The sequence below is a fragment of the Mus musculus genome, chromosome 11 (genome assembly GCF_000001635.26).
Source record: "Mus musculus strain C57BL/6J chromosome 11, GRCm38.p6 C57BL/6J".
Lineage (NCBI taxonomy): Eukaryota > Metazoa > Chordata > Mammalia > Rodentia > Muridae > Mus > Mus musculus.
Genome location: NC_000077.6, coordinates 35,496,082 through 35,515,102, shown reverse-complemented (window position 1 = coordinate 35,515,102; position 19,021 = coordinate 35,496,082). Strand labels below are relative to the sequence as shown.

The following is a 19,021-nucleotide window of genomic DNA, read 5'->3' as shown; positions in this document are numbered from 1 at the left end:
AAGGCTGTAGCCCCCATTTTTCAGTATCATCACGTTGGTGGCTGGTGTTCTAGTCCCTTCCTGCAGTGTCTTGCTCTCTAAGCTTTCTCTTCTTTCTTGCTGTGTGTGCTCCAGGCATACTAGCATTGACTCTTCCACACACTGTTGTCTTCTTGGAGATCTTTCACACATTGTTGGGAATATTCTTGTCTTGAGTGAACTCCTACTCACCCTTCAAAACCTAACATAGGCCACTTCCTCAGTGAAGACAGAATCACTCTGATTTCCCAAGTCTCTCCACATTCTTGCCCTTCTGCCCAACGAAACCTGTCATAGTTTTCTTTGTGTTGCTGTGATAAAGAATTTGACCAAAACTACCTTGAGGAGGAGAAGGTTTATTTGGCTTACAGAATATGTCTTTGAAGGAAACCAAGGCAAGAACTAAGGAATGAACAGAGGCAGGAGCCTTGGAGGGAAGCTGCTTCCTGCCATGTTTCCAGGCTAACATTCAGCCATCTTTTATATAGCTGAGGTTCACTTGCCTAGGGATAACACCGCCCATAGTGGGCCAGGCCCTCCTATACAAGAGAATGCTCCACAGATGCACCTATAGGCCAATCCAAGGGAGGCAATTCTTCACGTGAGGTCTCCCTTTTCACAGATGTGTCAAGTTGACAACTGGAGCTAATTTTGACAGAGCCCTTGACCTATGTCCTACACATGCTAGCGCATCAGTCCATCCTCCTGTTGAACTGTGAACCCTTTAAGTATAAGGATGGTTGTTTAAGTATAAGGAAGGTTGTTTGTAACACTATTTTTGTATGAAACATTGGAACACTTGTGCATGTACTCTGGTAGGTAATATCCACCATCAGTATAAGTATAAGGATGTATCTGTGTCTTTCTGCCATGAACCACCTGAGCACTGTGAACCTCTTGGTGATGGACATGGCAGAAAGTGAATACATATGCAAGTTATTTCTGTAAGTCACGCAGGAACGGGTTGACAAACGAGCCGCATCATTTCAGGGGCTGAGAAGTGCTCTGAAGAAACATAACTGGACAATGGGGTAAATGTGGAGGGCAGAGGGGGGCTGCCTTAGGCAGATCTGGGAAGGCAGCTCTGAGCTGAGCCTGAAGGATCAGGAGTGGAAGTATAACAGTCCCAGAGCACTGCGTCCTGTGCAATTGGAGCAGTCAAGAGCAAAGGTCCTGAGACAAGAAGGGCTTGTGGTGCCCACAGGATGACAATGGACCATGTGTGTGCACATGTGCGTGCATGTGTGTGTGTGTGTGTGTGTGTGTATGTGTGTGTACATGCACGCGCACACACACATATGTGTGAGCTGAGCTGAGGGACACGGGTCACACAGAGCCTTGATTTGGGGGTGACCAGGAGTCCAGCTGCCAATCCAGGTAGGGTGACAGAATGATCTGCCAACACAGATGGCACCAAAGAATTGGGGGTAGTGTCCCTCCCTGCTCCTCCCTCACCCTCTCATGGGTTGGAGACAGCTCTCATTAATCTCTGGTGGAGGCAGTGCTACCGCACCGCCTAACTAGAGAACACAAAGACTGCCTGGCAGGCTTTGTTTTCAAACCGTCAATTCCAAATTCTGCTAGCTGGCAGAGACAGCGGCTATTGATTTTCCCTTCTGGAATGCGTGTCCTACAGAGTCCTCGCAAATAGAAACTGAAAAACAGAGGAAAACATGACTGCTGAGAAAGACAGGGCCAGGGGACATTTCTTTTTAAAACAATTTGTGCTGGGGTGGGGTGGGGTTGGATCTTCTCATCTACTACTGGATAGTGGCTTGTTTTCTCTAGCTCTGCTTCTTTCCTCTTAACCTTAGCTCTGCTTCTTTCCAAGTTCTCTTGCTTTCTTGCTGCACCTTTATTTAAGTACCTAGCACAGTACCTACAGACAGCAGGCACTTAATACTGGCCCAATGAATGACTGCACACAGGTGCGCTTCTCCGTGGGCTTTCCTCCAGATCAGTTTGTTTGAGCAATTGTCTGGTTTCTTTTCGACTTAGCACCTTGTTCCTTCCAGACAGGTTGCAGAGAGTGGGACTCATTCTCTGCGTTCAGCTTGCTGTAGCTGCTTGGAATGGAGTCCCCAACTAATGACTGTCTTCCCTAGAAACCAGGAAGTAATTAGGGGCTTCCCTCGGCTGCCTGGGGAGGGGCACAGGACCAAGTCCCTCAGAGAGAGAGTGGCATGCCAGAGCCTCCCTAGTTCGGTGGTCTTCAGACACTGCTGCCTTTGTTTTGGAACTGATGAAGGTCACGTGGTTTCCTTCTTGTGGGGGTGGAGGGGCACTCTGGAGTAGGGTATTTGTTTACTCTGTATTCTTCCTGTTTCTGGGATGGCTGCAGGGGAAGAAGAGAACTACTTATCTGTCTAGAATTCAAGGATAGCTAGCCAGAATACTAACTGTGGTCTGGATGGAAAGTCTTACTCTAATTTTGTCTGCCAACTGCTACTCAATCACACACACTGATGGGAAGTTCATTTTGTCATCTGGAAAATGGGAGGATCGCAAGGTTTTTTTTTTTTTTTTCCTTTTTGAAAAGTACAGCAGGGTAAGTGAAGAGAATTCATTCTAACGTTACAGAGCTTCCATTCAAACATCCCAGCCAGCCTTTGCTTTTTCTCTTCCTAATGCAGCATAGAGCACTGTGGACAGGTCCAACCCACTGGCATCTCACGCACCGTTTGGTTTGAAGCTTATACTGCATCCCAATAGCTCATCTTTGGGTCATATTTTACACAAGGTTAGATCAACAGCAGTGTATTTCTAAGCCACATAGTGTGGTGGAAATGGTCTGGGGTTTGTTCCTCAGTGACTCTGAAACATGGCTCCACGTGGGTGATGGAGTTCTAGCAGGAGAGCTTCTTCAATGGGTCTTCTGAAACCTTCATTTCCAAAAAGTACCTCTTATAGTCCATAGTCCATGCCCCCTCCCACTACTTCCTCTCTTTGAGAATGATGGGAACAGAACCCAGGCCTTGCACATGCTAATCACGTGATCGATCACCGAGGTGCACCCTCAGCCCCAGATGCCAGCCCTCTGTGAAGTTGCTGTTAGCTCCAGCCCCGCCTCTTCCATTACCCACATGGTGGTTTTCTCTCGGGATTACAGGAACCTTTGCACTGCCTCCCTCATTCAAATCAAGAAAGTCCAGAGACGTAGTGTGGCTTTGCTAAATGCCCTCAATCAGAAAGAACAAGACAGGGTGTCAGATTTGTTCCTTTTCCAGTACACAGATGACATTCTGTTCACACTGTCCACGGAAGACAGGGCATCTCAGCACACCCAAAGACAAACCACATCCTCCAAGCCTGGCTCTGCCTGAGTTTTCCATCTCTATGAAACAGAAGCCCTGGCAAGGCAGAGCTCACAGGTACACACACACACACACACACACACACACACACAGGACTCTGACTCTCTGCTGCTTGCGTCCCAAATAGCATTCATCAGGAGCTCAAATTTTATCTTGATGAATGCATGGACGACTATGGGAATTAGCCATCCCTGTGTTGTCTGAGCCTGGACATCCTCAACCGGTGACATTTCTTTCCCCACATTCTAAGGACTCACCAAATACTACGTAATGTTGGGGTGGTCCCTACTGGCTCCTCCTTTAGGTTCTTCATCTCTTTACTTCTCTCCCAAGCTCCAGCCCTTATGTCCTTGGGCCATCGAGAACTTCATCTCTTAGCCCCACCCCAGCCTTCACTTCTTCTGTAGTTTCTTGACCGTATTCTTCTAGGATAAAAGCCTCATGAGATGTCTCTGTATCTGCCCTGGACACATCTTCCTATGAAGTTTTGTCCTTACACTTTGTTTGCCCTGCCTGCCTTGTTTACTCTGTGAATTCTAAGCATTGCTTAGGCCCAGACAAATGCAGCCTGTACCACCAAGACAACCACAAAGGAATGCAGCAGCAACAGCAGGTAGAGTATTGGAAATTCCAGCATGTGTCAGGCACCTCACAGTTATTCTTATGCATTATTTTATTAAGCTTCACAAAACCCCTAGGAGGTAAGACCAATTATTAGCCTCCTGTTACAGTGTTAGAAACGGACGCTCAGAAGTGTCAAGGCATTTACCAAAGGTCACAGACCCAGTACCAAAACAGATGGAATTCATACATAATTCTACCAGACAGCCAAGCCACTCTCCTAACCTCTAGGCTGCCTTGCCTAAAGCAATTTCCCTCCTCCTCTGACAGGCCCCAACTCCACACATCTCAGGTTCAAGTTTACATGTTACCAGTAACATCCTCTTCAGTGTACGTGTCCCTTGTCCCTGGTCACATGATAAGCCATGAGAACAGGAATTAAGTCTCTGGGCCCTTACAGTTTCTACCTCCTGAGTACAGTGCTAACTGAACTGAGAGAAACGTCCTCCGTCCTCCCTAGTTTTCTTTTCTTTCTTTTTAAAAACTCTTCCTTTAGGGGATGAGTCTGTTCCTCTCTCTTCTTCCCAGGACCTCAGGGAGGAGGAAAATCCGATGTCTAGGTCCCTAGTCTTATAAGCAGGAAGACCATCCCTAATCCAAACCTTCCTGTGTTTCCTCAGGACACCACGAATGAAAATTCCACACCAGCCAATGGTTTTATGCACAAAATTAAAACCAAAACCAAAACCAAACCAAACCAAAACAAAAAGCCCCCACCTCTTGTATGGAAATGACCTCCCGGCAGTAGGTGTGGGGTATTTATGAAACACAGATGAGTTCTGTGTTTAGATTTGCATCCTGATTCTACAATGTCTCTTATATAAACATTTTAGAACCCACAAAACCTGAAACTCCAAACACTTCTGGTCCCAAGCCTTTCAGATAAAGGATGCTGGCTCTTCTGTATTTGCATACACTCTGTCTGTCAAGGCGACAGGCCTGACAGCATTTACTGGACTGGCTTGGGAATTCTGAAGCTTTCTCACATACTCCCCCCCCCCCCCCTCCCGAGGCCTTTGCATGGCTGCAGATATTCCACGGGGAAGGTAATGCTCCCAAACTCTAGTTGCCACTAGGAACCACTAGTGGGACTGAATGACTTTCCCGAGAATAATAAATGCAGTTGGCAATTACACAGTCTAGTTTATACATGACTAAAGTGTGTCTGTTAACTCATCCATGCAAAATTAACCACCTTGGGACCACACAGATCATTCCGTATATGGAGCAATGTTAACTTGGGGCTCAGTCATCAGGAAGCTGGTAGACACTGGGTTTGTCATTGTCTTTCTCCAGACCTCTGCTTGTCCTGATATTCTGGAATATTAATTAAGGCAATGAGTTGGTCTGAGTTTTCGGCAGTCCTAAGATTTTAGAATCCAAGGAACAAAATACTGGAAAGCTGTAAAGGTGCCATACCTGGATGAGAAGCAGGGCTTTGCTCATGTGCCCTGCTACCTTCTGGTGCCTCTAGCTCCAAAGCTCTGCCTTATTTAAAGCCTACACGTGTCTACAGAGGCATTTGCTCACACCAGCTACACCTGTGCCACCCCACCCATTCCTGTTCCTAGAGAAGGAGCGGGCAGCTCACCCTTGTCCCAGAGGCCTTGCAATGTCATCTCTACATCTCAGTCCCCCACCTTTCAAAGATGCCTATGCCCTCTGTGAGCTTTGCCTGTTAAATACCAAAGGTTTCACAAGGCACTAGCCTCCAGCCCCTTGGGTAGGAGGTGGGAGAGGCAGATGGCCTGCATCTGGAAGTCAACACCAGTAAACTAACCCCTCCCCCTCATTTGTTATGGGGGAAGTGACAGTTGTGTATTTTTGTTTTGTTTTCTTTTGTTTGTTTTGTTTTCTTTTGTTTGTTTTCCTTTTAGTCTCATATAAGCCTGCTTCAGTTGAATTTGAGCTAATGAGGGAGGCTGGTGGGCAGACCCGCTTGCTCAGCCAAACCAGATGGTATTTCTGTGCCCTTCTCCAAAACATGCTCTGACACTGTGGTATGGCTATGTGGGTAGAGATTCAGAAAACACGCACCTTCTAAAGGCGAGGCCCTGGAACGGTGGAGTTCTCTCAGGAAAAGAATTACAGTGATTAGGCCAGTTCATATATGGAGAGTTAGGTCACGTCTGCCTCTGAACTATGCTGACAGTGTGTGGCTGTGCCCGTGCTATAACTGCAGAGCGTTCCCACTTGCTCTAGCAACCAGTGTGCGCAAAGGAAACTGAAGTCTATTGAACAGCCCCAGGTCTATGGGACTAGGGTTACTTAGAATGTTCCTACTGGGGAACTGGTACAGGGACTTTACCTATTTCTTGACATTCCCTGCCAACCCATAATGGTTTTAAAATAAAATGTGAAGAGCAAACAAATGAAAGCCAAGTGCAGTAGGAATGAACTTGGGCAAGTGTCCACGAGTCCTAATGCTGTTTCATAAGGGGCTGGTGACCAGCCCGATTATAACAATGAGGTCATCACCATCACTGTCACTGTCATCATTGTCACACCACAAGCACTGTCTTTAGGGCTTGACTTCATGAAACAATATGAATGAGACTTTTCTCTTTTCCCTTCCTCTCTCCCCTCCCTCTCTTCCTCCCTTTCATTTTTCTCAGTTGCATAGAATACCTGTACCAGATGACCGCTCCCACCCTACACAAGACCCTTGGAGAAGCTAGCTGGCACCACAGCCATGCAGTCTGGGTGCGGCCAGGCCCTGAGCTAGGAAGAACAGGGCTTTGTGAAGCTCCCCATGTTCCAAGCCACCAGGAGTGCCCTCCTGTCTCTCACTCCCATCCTGACCAGACAGCCCAAGTGAGTTCAGTGTGTGCCAAAGTGAGAAACCCAGCACTTACAGGTTCTTCACGCCTGTGACGCCTCTGAACGCCTTCCTCGGGATGCCCTGGATCTGGTTTTCGCTCAGATCTCTAAACAAGAAGAGAGAGGCAAAGCAGTTAGAGACCCAGAGCGGATTCTCCGCATCTCATTATGATAACAAAACCCTTGGAGGCGCCTGTGAAGCCCACCAGAAGAAGGGCTTGGGGGCTGTTCAGTCTCAGGCCCCTGGCTGTTACAAGCCTGCACATTGTTCTGCAGAAATGGTTATCAGGTGCTGGGGTGGGGATGGGGGTGGGGGTGGGAGCAGCTTGCTTCAGGGCAGGCATTGTGGGTGGTCTCACACCTCCAGGCTAGGAGCCAGGACTTCACACATTATTTGTTACACACACTGCACCCCATTCAGTTTTGGCACCTCCCAGACCAGATTCTTAACTCCCCTCCTCTTAAGACATCCCTCCTAAACTAACCTCCCATTTCTTGGGCAGGCCTTTGACGCTCAAGCTCTCTGCTCATGGCATTTGGGGTTGGAACTGAGCCTGGTCACTGGGTTTTCTGATAGGGACAGAGGACCTCTTATTCATTTCCACACACCCCACCCCATTCAAACCCGGGGGGTCCCACCCTTCATTCTGCTTGGAGGGATGTCAACACACTGGCTCCTTCGAAGTGGGTATTAGGGGTACCCTGTGTGGCTGGCCCCCAACCCAAATCTTCTCCAAGGATTTAAATAACCTCTAGAGTCCCGATTGCCTCCTCTAGGAACCGTGCAGACCTTTTTGATTTGGTTTGTTCTCTTGTTGCCTTTTTATTGTTGCTAGACCAAACACGTGCATTTGTTTTCATTCATACCTCAAGCCTGCTTGGATCTCAATAAGGAATCAATCCATAAAGACCCACCAGGGCCCCAGGCACATGAGGCAGCTCTGCCAAATGCTGCAAGCAAGCAACAGGGCTATTTCTGTACAGCCACATGCTGCAGGAACATCTTCAAAAAGGATGGCGGGAAGTGGATACAGGTGTAAAGATGAGGTTGCCCAATAGCCAGCCTTCTCTGTTTTCGCCAGATATCACAAGGGTATATATACACATGCTCATATATACAAATATACACACCTGGTATTTTACCCCCTCAAATAATGAAGGGAGAATGTCTAACCATAGACATAACCACTGCTAACAACTCTACCCAGTGTATATGAATTTCAATGACATAACCTCTTAACATAAGGCCTACTCTAAACCATTTTTTCACAAGCTGTATTGAGAACATCCGTCCATGTCTTTACCAAACACAGCAATGCCAACACTTTAAATGGCCGCACCGTATCTAGCTGTATGGTTCCTTGTATGGCTGTGAATTGTTAGTGGGTGTTAGTATTGTTTAGTGGCTAAACTTCTGTTGGATAAGGAAGCAGCAGGAATGGATGGGCTGGGTAGGCCAGCAGGTAAGGAGCTTGCTGACCAGACCAGACAACCTGAATTTAATTTCATCTCTGGAACCCACATGGTGGAAGAAGTAAACAGATTCCTACAAGTTGTCCTCTGACCTTCACATATGTGCCACAGGATGTGTGTGCACATGCATACACCTGTGTGTGCACACACAACATGTAAGAAGAATTCTATTTAAACAGAAACAGCAGGACACATTTCCCTATCCACATCCTTGGGGTACTTCCCAGGCATTCCTTTGGCACAAGGCCCTACAGTAGAGAACTTGTTGGTCACTGATTAAACCCATCCTTGAGTTCTCCTACAGATAGATGAGGGGACCTCCTCTAAAGCTACAGAGAACTTCAAACATACACGGAGGAAGAGGGCAAGCAGCCATGTTCCATTGAAATGCTGGTGGTTTACAGGGTCTACTTTGCAAAATAGGAGGGGGAACCAGACAGACATCATCCTTTTTTTTTCTCTCTCTCATTTGTCACTCTCTGATAAGTGAACTCATGCTCTAAACAGCTGGTTCAACCTCAGGACAGTTGGGCTAGCCTCAGGCTATGCTGAGGCTCCAAACCAAGACTTACTATTGGGATAGGGAGCACCCATGAGTCCTAGACACTTCTGGGGCTTCCTAGCCGAGAGCTCCCCCATCTCAAACCCAGCTTCCCCTGTCTACAAGCGACGACGTAAGTAAATTCTGGTGCATAATGAGCTCTGCTGCAGGCTCCCCCAGCCAGGCCTGATTCAATGAGCAGGGCTCCAGCCTGGAGTCAGGGCACTGAACAAAAGCCCACGATGACAGCAGAGGTCAAGCAGTGTCACCCAGGCTACTCTGCTATTCTCCATCAGTCTCCACAGAGGGGGCCCAGGTCCTGTCATCCGACTAATGCAATTTCCACCAGGCATCTGGGAGGCACTGGAGGCTCCTGCAGCCACAATGGGCCCAGTCTTTCCTGTTGAAGCTGGTCTCTAGACCACAAGCGTCTGTCCAGTACCTTCGTAGCCTTTGCCGTTATCTCTGGCTGCTAAGGAGATGGGACATGGCCACGTCTGATAAATGGTCAATGAGGAAAAAAAAATCAGGGGAAATCAAATAGGAAGAAGGTTTAGAACTGACAGCTTTAACCACTGCTGGAAGCTGGAAGGAGGTGGCATCTATTTCTGAAAGGGCAGTAGCCCATTTTGAACAGGATTCATACTGAAACTTAATGAGAATGCACAGTAGCAAACATAGTAGTGAGACAGAAGTTGTGCCTTACAGTGTGGGTAAATGAAGATAGGCTCATGGATCTTAGACAGAAAGAGACAGTCTCGTGAAGGGACGTGGGTCTCACAGGCAGCCTATAGGCAAAACCACGTGTGGGTGAAACAGCTTCTTTGGTTTTTCGGGCTACCACATCCTTCCTGTAAGTGTACCCAGCCTTGTTTCTACTTTAAAGAACCCAGTACAAGGCTCAGCTTTCTATCCCAGCTAGTTGTCACTGCAGCCCCTCCCCCAACCCATCCCAATTCAGTAAAACACTAGATGGTAGGGAATTTATCCATCCACCCCCCTTGACAATCTGCTTGTAAATTTTATTAATTTTATTTTCCATTGAGCCTCTCTTCTCCAGCTAACAATACCGCAGCCATGCATCTACGGGATTGTATATTGATTTCATAAATACCTCCAGTGGGCTGACAAACTGACAGATTTAACGGTGTTACTGATGGGGCGTGGAGGAGGGGTCAGGGCTGGTTGCTCCGTCCTCCCCCCCCCCCAACCATCCCTTTACAATTATCTCAGGGCCTTTGTGAGGCTTCCTAATAGTATGTTTATCTCGGCGTGATGTCTGAGCATGGAGCCATTGTTAGGTCCTTTCGACAGACAAGAGCAACCATTTTGGCTAACAATTAAATAAAAATAACAAATTCTATCCATGATGCCCAAGAGCCTAGTTCTGGTCAATTGCTTGTTTGGATTTTAGGATCTAATCCTTCACAAGAGAAAGATATACTCAGAAATGACCAGAAAGGCATTTAAAAAAAACAAAAAACAAAAAACAAAAACTTAAACAGAAGGGAGCCACAAGTTAAAGAAAGGTTGTGCTATGTTTTTTTTTTTTTTTTTTTTTTTGAGGGGGTGCCAGGAAGAAAGATGGCGGGTCGGGAAGGCATTCTTGGTTGGGAAGTGGGCTATGGATCAGAATGCCTTTTTAAATAATTAGGTCTCTGAAAGCTAAGGAGAAGTGCATTAGCTAAAGTGCATTTTCCAGCTTCCGGAAAATGATTAACCATCTGATTATTCCATCCCAAAACACAGGACCAAAGAGGACTTATTAAGGAGACACTAAGTCAAATAGGAGTTGGCAAGAAGGGACATAGCCCACATCCAGCCACCCTCCCCCGCCCCCGCCTTTTTAATTTACTAAAATGCTTTGGACACAGATTAACTTTCTTGGCAAATTTATTATTGTTTCATCTACCTTGAAACAGGGACCTCGGACACTTTGATAAATGGATTGAAAGGTTGTCTAGTTCCAGAGGGGCTTCTGAAATGCTTCCTGGCCTCTCCCTGCAGTGTCGGGCATTCTTTGTTCTCAGGACAACAGTGAGTGACAGTCCTTGCTCCCACCCCTACCCCAGCAGAATGAAAACGCTCCTGTGGGTACATGTGTTTTGGGTACATCCATTCTAACTTGTTAAATGGCAGTTTATGTGTGGGGATGGGGATGGGGTGGGGGTAGGGGGACGTGCTCCGAGGTTTCAAACCCAAATGACTATAAACTTAGAACATGGGTGGAAACTTCCAGAAACATTGTGAATGCTTGTTCCTGAAGTTTGTGGCACAATGTCTTCGTTGCATGATCATTCAAGCCTGCCTTTTCAGACGGGATTACTGGCTGGTTCACTGGCTTCCCCAGTAGTGGGAACAATCGTGGAGACACAGAAAGCACTTTGTACCCCTGGAGCGCAGAGAACATTCTACAAAGTGTGCTTTTACTTCTTGAGTTTCTCTCTTGTTTAGGTTTGGACCTATGTAGCTAAAAAAAAAAAAAAATGTCCCCAGTTCTTACACACAGTACCCGTACTTAAAACTGAGCATGGCGTACGTAAAACACACTAGTCCCTCCATAAAACCTGAGGGGGAAACTAACACTGCTCTTGTCTAGCATCTACACAGGGCTCTCCATATTTGACTCTGGATCATTTCTTAATGGTTGAAACAAAAGAGACTGGTTCAAGGAAAAGGTTGAGACCGGCCAGGGAAGCTGATTAGTGCTTCGCTCTACACATCAGAGACATTTCCTCCTGCAGCAAATAGGAACAAATACAGACAGACAAACAGAGAACACACAGAAAGTAAGAGAGGCTGGAATAACTCAGCCCTAAATGGGATGTGACCGTTAAATCCCTCCCATCAGGGCTCAGCCGGGACTCTGCAGAAGAAGAGGTGAAAAGAGTGTTTGAGTCAGAGGGGATGGAGGACCCATGGAAGCAAGGCTGTCTAAACAGAGCTCAGCCAGTACACATAAACTCAGAAGGTAGCATCATGCACCGGCCCTCCATGGGTCTGTACCATGGAGTCTTAGGGCTGAAAGGAAAGTGGACACATGCCCCACCTCTAACCCAGAAGCTATCTCCAGTTGATAACCACATGCCAATAAAAAAGTTTGCTTTGAGGGAGTCTCACTGAGGAAACAGACTCTTTAGGGTGGGCTGCATGCAGGAGATGGCCGAACTCAACAGCATCTTTGGATTTGTCTCATAAGGATCAATCAGGGCACTTTAAAAAAAATTGGCTTCTGGTTTTGTGTTTTTATGGGATTCCTGTGTGTGCAAACGTGTGTGTCTCTGTGTCTCCTGTGCTTTTTCTTTGACTTTTCTGTTTGCTTGTTTGTTTGTTTTTTTGTTTTTTCCTGTTCTGAGTTGTTTATTTTGTTTTATCTTATTTATTTTGTTAGTATTCCTTAGACTTCTGTATGTTTTGTTAAGGAGAGACAGAAAGGTTGTGGAGCAGGACTCTGTATGTGTGTGTGTGTGTGTTGGGGGAGGGGGATGGCCCACAATCACCTTTGGGGTGAGGAACTGGGAGAAATAGAGGGAGGATAAACCACAATCAGAATATATTATATGAAAAATCTATTCTTCAGTATAAGAAAAAGGAAGGAAAGAAAGAGAGAGAAAGGAAAAGGTTGAATTGGCTGAGAAATCAGGACTCGGAGGTTACACAGCATGTTAACATTGTCCTCTAGGACTCTGAGATCGGAGAGAGCAAGCAGTAAGGTGGGGTTGGCGTGAAGAAGGAAAGGAAGGAAAACTTACTAAGGTCTCAGCCTTAGGTCTTGGACCTGGGAGAGAAAGAACCCGAGAGTGAGAAAGTAAGCAAGTGTGTTGTTTTAAGCAAGTGGGCTGGCCTCTGTAGCCCTGCTCCAGACAATCCTTGATTAGGGACCACCCAAGAGAATTCAAACTCCCAGGCACTGCCTGCCCTCCTTTATGTAAGGGTGAATGATACCAGCAACCGAGGACAAATTGCTGAAGAGTTCCTAGCTATGAGACTTATCAGTTAAGTCAAAAGCTGCTGGGAATAGAAGCCAGTACCAGAGGAGACAACCTAGACCCTAGCCGGCTGGACCCACTGACAAGACAGCTTCAAAGACAATTCTCAGTCAGGAAGTTGGTAGCAGATTGAAACATCACTCCCCAAACAGGAATTAAAAGCCCACACAGGAAGCAGTCAATGAGGTTTAAATGCCTTTGTCCAATGCCTCAATCCCTTTGCACATGAGACTATTCAATGATGTGTTTTCAGACAGACAGCAGTATTAAAAAAAAAAATCTATCAGCTCTTGATTAGCCAAACTAAAGCTGAGCATGATATAAAAAGCATTTATATTTGGACCTATTATTGAATTTGGGATCAGGGTGTTGGATTACCACTCTGACTCTCTCTGGCCTGAATATCTGTTAAAATTACTTTCACATTCTCTGCCTTAGTAGGCGGGAATTTTCCCATTGGTGCGATGAACATATCAATCAAAACTCGTTTAGGGATTTAAAGATTTCTGACAAACCAGCCACAAATCTTACAATTCTTGTATTCTCAACACTACTTATCTATAAAACTAACCCCTCGGCATCCCCTCCCACAGCCCCCCAACTTCGAATGTTCGGTGTTCTGGGGACCCATCACTCTGCTGCGAGAATCAGAGGGAAGACATTGTTTTTCCTTACTTGATGCTATGTGACAGGAGGGACAGACTTGGAGGCAAAATTATTCCCTGGGGATTTTACTGTGTGGACTTCGGGGAAGATTTATCTTAATAGGTAAATCTCTTCTGCAGGCAATTTATCTTAATAAGCAAGATTATATATTTGCAGTTGGGTCACTGTCAAAATCAAATGAGCACCGAGCATATGCCTCAGTAAGAAGCCTTGCTCCCTCTGGCTTGAGTATGTCTAGCCAGTGGTCGCCTTTGTCGCAGGGGGATGGCAACAGTGTAACGGAATCATTTCCTGAAGAACTGCAGCCTATTTCAGAGACACAGGGAAGCTGTGTGTGTGTGTGTGTGTGTGTGTGTGTGTGTGTGTGTGTGTGTGTGTGTGTGTGTGTTGGGGGAGGGGGATGACCCACAATCGCTTCCCAGCCTTCCAGCTGTGTTTCTGGCTTTCACTGGAGGAGCCCACATAACCTACTACCTTGTTATTAAAAAGTGAAGGCAAGGTACCAACAAGGCTGCTTGTATTCTGCCTTTCCTTACACACTCGTCGGAAAGTTCCCTCATCATTTGGGTATTTAAGATCAGTGGATTGAACACCAGTTTACATTATGTTTCCCTCAGAAAAGATGAATTGAACACCTACTGTGTGTTACACCCTATTAAGTGTTAGAACACACAGAAGCAAACAGGACTGGTCTTTCTGGAACTTACACACTTGACTAACGTAGTCACAAAGAAACAGGCGCCTTGACATTGACAAGTATAAAATATGCCCGGTACACCTCCAGAAGCAAGGGCACGCTTTTTTATTTTCAACAAGGAGAAAGCCCATCTCCAAGCACACACTTCTTTATGGATTTTATTTTTGCTCAAGATCCAAAATTAATTTGAGTTTTTAGAGCTTGAGAGAAAGATGCTAGTCTGAATCCCCACAATGTTCAGGCATGCAGTCTGGCCTCATGAAGGAAGGACAGCTTTGTCTCTCAGACTGATGGTGTGAGAGGTCCTGGTAGGATGACTCTATGGCTGAGAGGGAGCAGGGCCCAGGCCAGCCATTGTCAGGCAGACGGTCAGAATTTGTAGGTGATGCGACAAGAAACATCTTGTTAAGTGTTTTCAAGTCAGGAATGAGAATGATATCTCGAATGGTTCACTTCACCTCACCTTGGTCTTTGAGTGAGACACACTGAGGTCATTCAGGATCTAGTGGCTGTGTTTTGCTGCAATGTACTCCAGAAGGGGGGAACTGGACAGAGATACTGACAAGACAAAGCTTGTCAGGGGTTACTGGCACGGAGTGATCAGAAAACAGAGTCACCCATTGCTTATATTTTACCTTGAAATATGTAAGAATTTCTTATAGAAAAGTTAATGTGAGTTCCTGGGACCCACCCCAGATAGATTGCACCAGACAGCTGCTGAGTCCTGCAGTTGAACTTTTGAACAAGTAAGAGTCGCACACACAATGCTACTGCCGAGTCAGGTACTAAGCTCACATCTCAATTTTCCTGCTAAACAGGCTGTATCTCTTTAAGGATCTGTTCAACCCTCTCATCTAACCTGTACTTATAAATTAGGATAGGCATCACAGAAAATGGAGAGCAAGTACTTTCTCAACCCTAGTCTTTTCACTTGGTTAGTATGAAGCTAACATGGCATACTCTACTGTCTTAAAATCTAAATCTGTCTATGGGGGAATATCTTGGGCCCTAGATGCAGAAGGGGCTTAGATGCAAAGATGTTCTAGAAAGCTGCTGGCGACGTGCAAAATGCCTGTGGTGTGAACAGAGTGCCAGAGTAGTCTGAAGTGGGGAGAGAGAGAGAGAGAGAGAGAGAGAGAGAGAGAGAGAGAGAGAGAGAGAGAGAAGCTGTACTTTAAAGACTCTTCAGGAGCTGATCGGGGAGGCTGACCTAGGAGGAACGGAGACAGCAGATGTTTCTCCCTTCTCTGTGATCCCTGAGGAATGGCAGGAGGACCCTAAGAACTTTGGCTCTGGATGTTCCCAGACCTCAGGAGGGATGCTTGCTGCTAGATCAGGACATTCCCAGAGGAGCCTCTTAGACAAATTTCCTACAGTGTTCAACAAGGTTCTCTAGGGGAGAAATCATGGGGGTTGGGGTGGGGGAAGCTGATACCTGGGGGGAGGAGCTGATACCTGGGCTGGGTAGCGAGAGTTGGCTACAGTGCTGGAGGCAGAGGCCAGGATCCTGGCCTGTGGACCAAGCACATTGGAGCTACTGTGCATAACACGAGTAATGATCTGGTTAAGCTGCAGCGGATGCAGAAGGCTATGCACGGAGAGGTCCCTGGTTTGCTCTGAACAGTTGTCATATGTCCCTTTCCAGGCAGATATCCTAAGGAGCTTAAGTGTATGCTGGGAAAGAAAATGGAGAATTCACTGAGGGCGGTGGATAACAGTGACACCAAAATGGGCCAACACACAACTACATACACTCATTTCTACAAGCTAACACTACGCAACTTCTTATCTAGTCAAACCTGGGTTTCACTTGACTGGTAAGCTAAAGTTTGTGATCAGTGCGGGGACAGAGACTGTCAACCTTTTGGGAAACTATCCAATTATAGAACGGTACTGACCCACAGATATGTAACATGAGCTGCGGATGCAGTCTAGAAATCTTTCATTAGTCATATGAAATATGGGAAAAAGAAAAGGGTGAGGGTCAGTAAGATGGCCCAGCAGGTAAAGGTGTTTGCCACCAAACCTGACAACTTGAGTTTGATCCCAGGACCTACATGGTGGAAAGATGGAGCAGACTCCCAGAGGCCTTCTGACGACCATGTGTGTACCATGGTCTTGTGGGTCCCCATTTGTAAGTGTGTGATATATACACACACAATAAATGTGTAAAAGCTATGAACTAAATGGTTATTGATTTCCACTGTGAAAACATTATGTTCAAAATATTGTCATGTCATCAGTTAAAAAAAAACTGAGATTTTTTTTTCATACCAAGTCTTTAAAACTCGATGTATATGTCATATGCACACCAAACTGGACTAGAGGTCACCTTTTAAATGGTCAGTGGCCACATACAGCTACTTCCTGCTGCCATGATCATGCTGTGCTACAATAAGGGCAAGGAGCTACAGCTTCATGGTTTCCATTCAGAGGGACAAATCTTTAGAGGAGCCCAGTGTAGGGCTTGGGAATGTGGGCGAGGCAGCAGTTGAAGAGACTAGCCAGGCAGGGTTGAAACCCACAGATGACAGGAAGCTCGACACAGCTTGAAACATTTCAATCACTAAGACATCCCTCTGAGGACCTCCTTCCAATCACAGGATTTTTCCATCTACTGCTCTTCCAGGGTTGGCAGGGTTAACTAATGCTCCCAGTCCAAACAAAAACTTTCTTCATTTAATTATTCTCTGCAACTTCAACTAATGCGCTTTTTGTTTGTGAACCAGCGTTATAATTGACTGATCATCTCCTGCAAAGGATGCGGAGTCTGAGCTTCTCCACAGCTCGCTAATCCGTAGGATTATCACAGTTTAGCGGCAAGGCGGTTGCATTAGATGGGATTGGGGGGCTCTTATTAGCAGCCCAATTATGCCTTCTTCTCTAGTCCAGCCTACCTTATACCACTAAGTGGCCCAGGAAGCACAAGCAAGATTCTAACAGTAAGGTAGACCCTCCAGAGCCCATGCACATGACATGCCCGTGAAACTGTCTGAGGCTGCATTTGTGCGACACTGTTACTCTAGAGCGGTGGTTCTCAGCCTGTGGGTTGAATGACCCTTTCACAGGGGTAGCATATCAGATATCCTGTATATTAGATATTTATATTACAATTCATAACAGTAGTAAAATTACAGTTATGAAGTTGCAACAAAAATAAATTTATGGTTGGGGGGAGGTCACCCACCATAACATGAAAAACTATATTAAAGGGTCTAAGCATTCAGAAGGTTGAGAGCTACCGCATTACAGCCTCTGTTCATGCACCTCAATATGTAGATGTCAGAGTTCCTGTGTGTAACCATCCCTGTCACCCACCAGAGTTCCTGTATATGTACATCACTAGGTACCAATGAGAGTCTCGTGTATGTACAACAGTTACAACCTGTCAGATTCCCTACACATGTATATCATCTTGTACCTGCCAGAGTCCCTGTGTATCACTGTGTACCCATCAGAGTCCCTGTGCCTGTCACTATGGTCCCATTAGGGTCCCTGTGTGTGCACATCACTGTGCACCTGCCAGAGTCACCATATACGCACATCACCGTGGGCCTATCAGAGTCACGACTGAGACCCGGATGTGCCAAGATGGGATGCTGAAAATCTGATTGTAAAGTCCCTAATTCTGTACCTGAGATAGTGCCACACCAAGTTTCAGGCTTGATGGGATCTTTGGTTTATCGGCCTTGTGCAGGGGAGGGTTCACCTGGTCCAAAAGAATGGTGACGTACACTCTATATTTTCTTTGTTTGAGGTGATGTGTCTGCCCCTCGGGATCGGGGAAATGGGGCTCACTTCCATGCAATCTTCCCTCCCCTGAGTTCCCCACCCCCTTCTTCTCCGCCTCTTTCTTGGCAGTCATCCGAGGCTTTCATCCCTAATTTGATTGTCGTAGCTGACACTGTCAATCTGAAATCCACTAGCATATCTAATGCTGGCTGGACATAGGGGGAAGACACAGGAGGAGACGGGGAGGCAAATTCATCTCAAGAAGAGGCTTTATGTAAATCGATCCTTTGGCCTGAATTCGAGAGCCAGGCATTTGCTGATTAATTGGAGAAGTGTCCTTGTCCCCATGTCTTCTTCGGCGAGATGGACCAAATTGAGTCCTCTTCTCTTCACAAAGACATTCCCTTGCCAAAAAGCTTTTACAATTAGAAAATGAAACCTTGTGAGCGAGGGGGAGGAGACTGTGGGGGAAGAGGAGCTTATGGAATTATTCTGGAGTGCGTGCACTTGGCCTGCTTGGTGATTAATTGCTAACTGGGCCCCTCTTTTGCCTCTGAGTTGAGGACTGATAGCCTAGGTTCAGAGGCCGATCGTCCCAGTGGTGAGATCTATTTAGGCATCATTAGTAAACACTGAAAGGGAGGGGGGGGAAAACCCTGTTTCTAATCAGTTTGGTTTTAGTAAATTTATATTTTCAGTTAGAACTTGAGTTCATGTCTGTCCTGTCAGGGAGGAGGGGTTGAGGATATAAATGATTCAATCTTTCTCTCATATCCTTTTAACCTTTCCTACAAAAGAGAGCTTCAGCCAAATGGAAGCTCATCTCCAGTGTGGTCCTTTTAACTCAGCCCTGGTCCCCAGCTCCTGCTAAATTTGACTTCCCCAAAAAGCCAGAGGCAAATTAGCCACCTGGGTACAGGCTAACGAAGTGTAGATCTGGAGGGGATCGCTGTCATTCAGCTTATACACTTACTGGAAGGGAGTTTGTGAAGAGCCATGCTCTTCCTGCCGGCCCCTCAGAACTCAGCCTCCTGCAGCTTTTGCTGTTATGTTCTGTACATATCCTTAAAATATATTTGTTGGATGGATATTAAAATGAAAAAGAAACAAACTCAAGTTAAAATGATTTCATGCTGCTGCCTGGTTCATG

The 19,021-nt window shown here is 46.2% G+C and overlaps 1 protein-coding gene across 1 annotated transcript in view; it reads right to left on the bottom strand.

The window, feature by feature from the left end:
* The window catches only part of Slit3 (slit guidance ligand 3), a 587,052-nt gene that overhangs the window by 193,405 nt on the left and 374,626 nt on the right, over nt 1-19,021 (bottom strand). The window contains exon 5 of the mRNA NM_011412.3: nt 6,809-6,880. Within this exon, the coding sequence (NP_035542.2) occupies nt 6,809-6,880 (72 nt within the window). The remainder of the gene's footprint in view (nt 1-6,808; nt 6,881-19,021) is intronic.